Source organism: Carettochelys insculpta, chromosome 29, assembly GCF_033958435.1.
Source record: "Carettochelys insculpta isolate YL-2023 chromosome 29, ASM3395843v1, whole genome shotgun sequence".
Lineage (NCBI taxonomy): Eukaryota > Metazoa > Chordata > Testudines > Carettochelyidae > Carettochelys > Carettochelys insculpta.
Genome location: NC_134165.1, coordinates 5,889,750 through 5,896,557, shown reverse-complemented (window position 1 = coordinate 5,896,557; position 6,808 = coordinate 5,889,750). Strand labels below are relative to the sequence as shown.

Genomic DNA, 6,808 nt, shown 5'->3' with positions numbered 1-6,808 from the left:
GCTGTCTCCCAGCCAGGATCTCTACCAGCCCCATTCCCTGCCTGGCCCTCACAGAGAGCTGCTGATAAGAACATAAGAACGGCCATACTGGGTCAGACCAAAGGTCCATCCAGCCCAGCATCCCATCTGCCGACGGTGGCCAATGCCAGGTGCCCCAGAGAAGGAGAACAGAAGACAATGATCAAGTGATTTATCTCCTGCCATCCATCTCCTGCCCTTGTTCTGAAGGCTAGGGCACCATACTTTATCCCTGGCTAATAGCCATTTATGGACCTAACCTGCAAAAATTTATCAAGCTCTTTTTTAAACCCTAATACAGTCCTGGCCTTCACAGCCTCCTCGAGCAAGGAGTTCCACAGGTTGACTGTGCGCTGTGTGAAGAAAAATTTCCTTTTATTAGTTTTGAACCTACTACCCATCAATTTCATTTGGTGTCCCCTAGTTCTTGTATTATGGGAAAAGGTAAATAATTTTTCTATATTCACTTTCTCCACACCATTCATGATTTTATATACCTCTATCATATCGCCCCTCAATCGCCTCTTTTCCAAACTGAAAAGTCCCAGTCTCTCTAGCCTCTCCCCATATGGGACCCGTTCCAAGCCCCTAATCATCTTAGTCTCCCTTTTCTGAACCTTTTCTAATGCCAATATATCTTTTTTGAGGTGAGGAGACCACATCTGCACGCAGTACTCAAGATGTGGGCGTACCATAGTTTTATATAGGGGAAGTATGATATCTTTTGTCTTATTATCGATCCCTTTTTTAATAATTCCTAACATCCTATTTGCCTTACTAACTGCCGCTGCACACTGCGTGGATGTCTTCAGAGAACTATCCACTATAACTCCAAGATCCCTTTCCTGATCTGTCATAGCTAAATTTGACCCCATCATGTAGTACGTGTAATTTGGGTTATTTTTTCCAACATGCATTACCTTACACTTACCCACATTAAATTTCATTTGCCATTTTGCTGCCCAATCACTCAGTTTGCTGAGATCTTTTTGTAGTTCTTCACAATCCCTTTTGGTTTTGACTGTCCTGAACAACTTGGTGTCATCTGCAAACTTTGCCACCTCACTGCTTACCTCATTTTCTAGATCATTGATGAACAAGTTGAACAGGATCGGTCCCAGGACTGACCCCTGGGGAACACCACTAGTTACCCTCCTCCATTGTGAAAATTTACCATTTATTCCCACCCTTTGTTTTCTGTCTTTTAACCAATTCCCGATCCATGAAAGGATCTTTCCTCCTATCCCATGACCACCTAATTTACATAAAAGCCTTTGGTGTGGGACCGTGTCAAAGGCTTTCTGGAAATCTAGGTATATTATGTCCACTGGGTGCCCCTTGTCCGCATGTTTATTAACCCCTTCAAAGAATTCTAATAGATTAGTTAGACACGACTTCCCTCTGCAGAAACCATGCTGACTTTTGCCCAACAATTCGTGCTCTTCTACGTGCCTTGCAATTTTATTCTTTACTAGTGTTTCTACTAATTTGCCTGGTGCTGATGTTAAACTTATCGGTCTATAATTGCCAGGGTCTCCTCTAGAGCCTTTTTTAAATATTGGTGTTATATTGGCCGTCTTCCAGTCATTTGGTACCAAAGTGGATTTAAAGGATAGGTTACAAACCACTGTTAATAACTCCGCAATTTCACATTTGAGTTCTTTCAGAAAGCTTGGGTGAATGCCGTCTGGTCCTGGAGACTTGTTACTATTCAGCTTATCAATTAACTCCAAAACCTCCTCTAATGTCACTTCAATCTGAGTGAATTCCTCAGATTTGTCACCTAAAAAGGCTGGCTCAGATGTGCCAGGGGGACCCTCAATAGGGCCAGAAGGACTAAGCCCCTTTCCCGCCCCAGCCTAGCTGGGGGATCCTGGGGGTACTTGACCCTCCATGCCCTCCCCCAACACATCGCCTCTGCCTGTGGGGCTGGGCTCACCCGCAGTGTGGGCTGGGGCAGTGGGGGTGCAGCCAGTGGGGAGAGCTGCAGGGATCAGCCCGCTGCAAAATCTGTGTGAGGGGATGAACGGCCTGTACCATCCCCAGGCTGCAAATGGCCTTTGGAAGGGGGCCCAGCTGCCCTCTTGGCTGGGCTCCTCCTTCCCCTTGCCACCAACTTTCCCTGTTCTCTCCCAGACCTCCAAGCCATGGCCTGGATCCCAGGGCTTTGTCAGGGGAGGGTCTGGCCTGGCCATCCAGGCCCCTGCTGGTGGTCTGGGGCCCCGGGGAGGCTGAGGTGGGTGACGGCAGAGCTGGAAGGATATAAAGGGCCAGGCCAATCTCATTCAGATCTTTATTCGGTTTCGCCAGCTAATGAGGAAGGGCCCCCAATTGCCCCTCCCCCTGGCTGCTGCAGGATCCCCACTGCCTAAATTCACACAGACCCCAGTGACCGCTGGGCTCTAATGGCTCCGTTGGAACCTGTGTGCTCCACACTCCCCTGGTCACACGGCCCCAGCCAGGGACCCAGCCGGCCCACGGCCTAGGGGAGTTGTGGGAGACGGGGGGTCTTTAACTACTAGCTGGTTTGGGGATCAAATGCACCTGCGGGCTGATGATAAGGGACTGGGGAGCTCCATTTCTGTGAAGGGGTAACCGAGTCAGTGCCCAGAAGTGCACCAGGCGAGACACGGTCGCTGCAGGCTGCTGAGAGCCAGGGAAGCTCACAGCACTGGGGGTTCTCTGTCAGAACACTGGCAGGGGCAGCCGGACCTGACCTGGGACAGAGGTCTCCATGGGTGAAATGGGAGGACGGTGGAGTTCTGCCTCGTGGCCCCAGGTACCGGGGTGCTGGCGGGAAGGGGAAGAACAAATCCAGAGAAGTCAATCAGACCAGATCTGAGTTTATTGATTGCAGGGTGTGAGGGGCACAGCATGGGGCTGTGTCAGGGCCCAGAGCGATGAGGCAGCAGGGGCAGCAGGCCAGGCAGGGCTCTCTGGTACCCAGGCTATGTCACGAGTCACTCCAGCCCTACCCTGCAGCAGCGCGCGGCCGTCCAGTCCATGCCACTGCACTGGCAGTGGCAGATGGAGTCGGAGCGGATGTCCCAGGAGCCGCAGCCCATGCCGCAGGCACAGCCCGTGGGCTTGTACCCTGTGGGGAGACGGTGGAGGGGCAGGGTTAGGGGAGAGCTGGTGGCAGGCTGGGAGCCAGGGGGGCTGCAAAGTGCCCTGATCTCTGCTCCTCCCCAGCTCTGGGACTTGTCCCTGTGTCTCATGCAGAAGAGCCAGTGACCAGACAAGGGAGGCCCCACAGACCCTCCAGGTCCCAGCTCTGCAGCGGCCAGTGCTCCAGGGACTCAGGAGTGGTGCACAAGCCATTGTACTGGCACTAGGCAGCACACGTAAAGAGGGGCCCGTGCAGGGTGGGGGACCATCCCTGCCCCAGCCCCTCACCTGACAAGGATAGCAGACGGGGTGGGCTCTGTGCACCGGGGTCCCTCCCTCCCTGGGCCTGTGGGCACTCAGGAGAGCGCTCTTACCTGCTGGGCAGGAGACAAGATCCCCACGTGCGGAAACATCCCGGCAGAGCAGCTTGACCTTGGCCAGGGTGGTGGACACTGCAAGGCAAGAGGCAGGGCCGTGGGAGCGGAAAGGGTTCCTCCTCCCCACCGCCATCCCCCTATGGGTAGAGAGGCTGCCCCTGCCCCAGCTGTTCCCGGGCCAGCTGTAACCCACCTTGGTTTGGCTCCGCTGCATGGTGGCTGGGCAACATACAGCTGGAGCTGGGTCCTGTAGCTGAGGCTATAGAGACCCCTGGCCTGAAATCTGCAGGTCTAGGGTTTGATGCCTGTTGCCTGGCAGCAGCAACCCTCCCCCCAGGCTCTGAGCACAGGGCAGGGATGGAGGCAGCAGAAACAGCTCCTGGCTGCTTTCCCTAGCCAATATACCCCTCAGGGCTGGAACTGGGGTCCTGCTGCACCCCCCAGGCCCCAGCTTGGAGAGATTTCCATTCTATGCAGTTTCCAGTTTGGGTCAGTGGCTCTATCTCCCCACAACACCCCCTCCCCATACAAATTGTTCCAGCCCCACTGAATACACCAGCCACCACCTGAGAGAGATGGGCAGAGTGCCCCTGAGTGAGCCCACCCAGGCCTGGGAGGAAGGAGGCACGAGCTGTGGAGGTGGCACCTCGTGGACCAGAGGCTCCCATGGGGTCACTGAACAATCCAGCAAGTCTGTGGCTAAGGTCCAGGAAGGGTCACAGGTGATGTATGTTTAAATCTTGCCTCTGCCACTACCTCCCAGTGTGACCTTGAGTGAGTCACTTAGTCCCCCTGGGCTTTTCCCCTCTGTGTAATGGGGATGATCTCCTTGAGGCAGGGGGTGTCTCACCATGGCCAGTGCAGCTCCTGGAACGATCAGGCTCCAGAGCGCAGCTACCGTCCTAGAACTAACCCTTCGGTGTGCCGCATAAAAATAGTTCTGTTTGGGGTCTTTGGTCTCACACAGTTTAAGAAACGCTGCCCTAAAGCTCCGTAGCGTCACAGCTTGGGGCACAGATAATGCTGCTTTTGTACGTGGCTGGTTCCACCTCCCTCCCAACTCTTAGGTCCCAGGACTCTTTGCGTAACATGCAGAAGATGGATCAGCCCCAGCCGTGGTTTGCTCTCAAGCCGGCTCCTTACACCCTGTGTCGGGTGGGGAGGGGGGCGCAGTGACAGTTACAACACAGAATGGGAATCAATCAGTTTGGAAGGAAAACTGCAGCTTGGGCAGCTCCCAGCATGAGGAGCTGTGAAAGCAGCATCCTTGCCCCATCGCGGGGCTCAGGTCAGAGCTTTGCCTTCCACAGTGAAATCCTGCCCCTGCCCCCCAGCTGTGAGCCCCATCCCTGGGGCAGCCACCCATGGTCCCACAGGCGGTACCTTTGTTTCTAATGGCTTCCTGCGCCTTCGCATCAACCACACTGTCAATGATGCACTGAGCCCCAGTGTGATACGCTGGCACCAGGAGGGTGAACAGCAGGAACACGGCAGCCTTCATCGCGCCGAATGCTGAGCCACCTGCAGGGCAGAGACCCGGCCAACGCATGAGAGCCCAGGAGGGAGCCCTCTGGAGCCGAGATGCACACAGGGCAGTGGATTGGGGCCAGGGCAGTGTGTAGCACAGGTGAGGAGCGGGTGTGGGGGTGGAAATTGCCTTCCCAAGACTGCCTACACTCTCTGGCCACCCAGGGAGGGCTGGGGCCATGTCCTGGCAGTGCAGCTCTCAGGCTACCCAGAGCCTTGGCCGGCAGGGAAGGATGGGGCCATGCTGCCCTCTGGGGCAGGGGACACTAAGGGAGAGGTCAGAGGATGGGGGCAGTAACTTGGGGAGGGGCTGGGCTGTGCTCCATGGGGCGGGGGGAGAGGGAGGTCTTGGAAGGGGCGGGGCCTCAAGTGGGAGGGGCAGGGCTGGAACCTGCCTTTCCCACCTGGGCCTTCACCCACCGCCCATGGAGTAGGGCCCAGCCATGAGGGAAAGCCGCAGTGCCAGGCAAGAGGGTGAGGCTCAGGGGAGGGGGACAGGTGGGCCCGAGGGTGCACGGGATGTGGGGAGGAGAAGGCCGGGGCTGGAAGGGACACGGGGGTGGGGGAATGTAATGGCAGGGAAGAGGGAGGAAGGGTTGCGGGGTGGGGAGGCAGGCAGGTTGGTAAGGGGGCGCTTTGGGGAGGGCTGGAATGGCACCTCCATCCTAGGGGACAGCAGAGCAGCTCTGCCTCCACGATGCCAGTGGGGACCGAGTGCCTGGGGGCTGCATGTTCACACGCACACCCAGGAGGGGTTCCCAGTAAAGGTTTACACCCCTAGCGAGCTGACCCCCGGCCCCTCCCCAAAACAAAACGAAAGCCCCACAAATAGTCGCGTCTCTCTGCTCCGCCCTGCGGCTCTTTCGCTCCCAGCGCCTGGCAACCAGCGGGAGAAAGCCGTGTCCATTGCACGGCCAACACTTCACCCAGGAGCCTCCCTTGGGTAAGGGATCGATTCCAGCTAACCTGCCGTCCACGTCGCCTTCCACTGAGTTAACCAGGAAGGCTGAGCTCACTGGCCCCCGCCCGCTGGGGGATGTGGCTCCCAGTGGTCCCTGATTCAAGGGGGTCTGGGGCCTCCAGCCACCACCACTGCTGCTGTGACAGCAGCCAGAGCTCCAGGCCCTTTAATCACTGCCGGAGCGTTGTGCGCGCTCCTTACGGCTCTGAGTGCTGGCGGGTGGGGGCCCTGCTTTGAACAGCCAGGAGGGCTGGCTGCCCTGGACACGCCCCTTCTACCCAAGGCCCCGCACCTTCCAGCAGTGCAGAGCCAGCTCCCTCTGCCCCACCGACACCTTGCCCAGGGGCCTGCAGAGACTCTGGGCTCCTCTGCTCCCATTGACGTTCATTGAGCCAAGGCTCCTCAGGACCAAATAACCAAAGGCATTTAGGTGCCTCAAGATGCACTTAGGCACCTACGTCACTTTTGAGAGTGGAACACCGGCTCCTAAGTCCCTTAGCTGCTCTTCAGAACTTTATCCTTAGCCCATCCCTTGCTAAATGGAGAGGAAGTCGCTTTGCCCTGGATTCAGAGCCTCCCCACCAGGCATGGAACCAGATGATGCTGTTGGAAGTTACACCACAGGCACCCTGCGTATGGCCCAGGCCCTGGGAGCCAGGCGCATGCGGGAACCATGGCCCCAACCTACCCCAGGCTCTGGAGCCTCCCGCCCGACCACTGGCACAAACTCACCGACTGGCGCAATCCTACAAGTCACTGCTTCCCCGTTCACAACCCATCCGTTAAATAAGAGCCACCTGGAGCTGAGGTGGTGAAA

General features: G+C 56.8%; 1 protein-coding gene across 1 annotated transcript; it reads right to left on the bottom strand.

Moving 5' to 3' along the window:
- Positions 1-2,845: 2,845 nt before the first annotated feature.
- LOC142003222 (resistin-like) lies at positions 2,846-6,808 on the bottom strand. The gene is made up of 4 exons (XM_074979971.1): positions 6,724-6,808; positions 4,887-5,024; positions 3,501-3,578; positions 2,846-3,112 (listed from the first exon to the last, which is right to left on the bottom strand). Exons 2-4 carry the CDS (start codon positions 5,002-5,004, stop codon positions 2,979-2,981), a joined length of 330 nt encoding a protein of 109 aa, XP_074836072.1. The 5' UTR covers positions 5,005-5,024; positions 6,724-6,808; the 3' UTR covers positions 2,846-2,978.

Coding starts and splice junctions, on each gene's coding strand:
- LOC142003222 (XM_074979971.1), bottom strand. CDS start 5,004: ATGAAGGCTGCCGTGTTCCTGCTGTTCACCCTCCTGGTGCCAGCGTAT. Junction 3,579..4,886: donor GGAAGCCATTAGAAACAAAG/GTACCGCCTGTG, acceptor CTTGCCTTGCAG/TGTCCACCACCCTGGCCAAG. Junction 3,113..3,500: donor TCTTGTCTCCTGCCCAGCAG/GTAAGAGCGCTC, acceptor GTCTCCCCACAG/GGTACAAGCCCACGGGCTGT.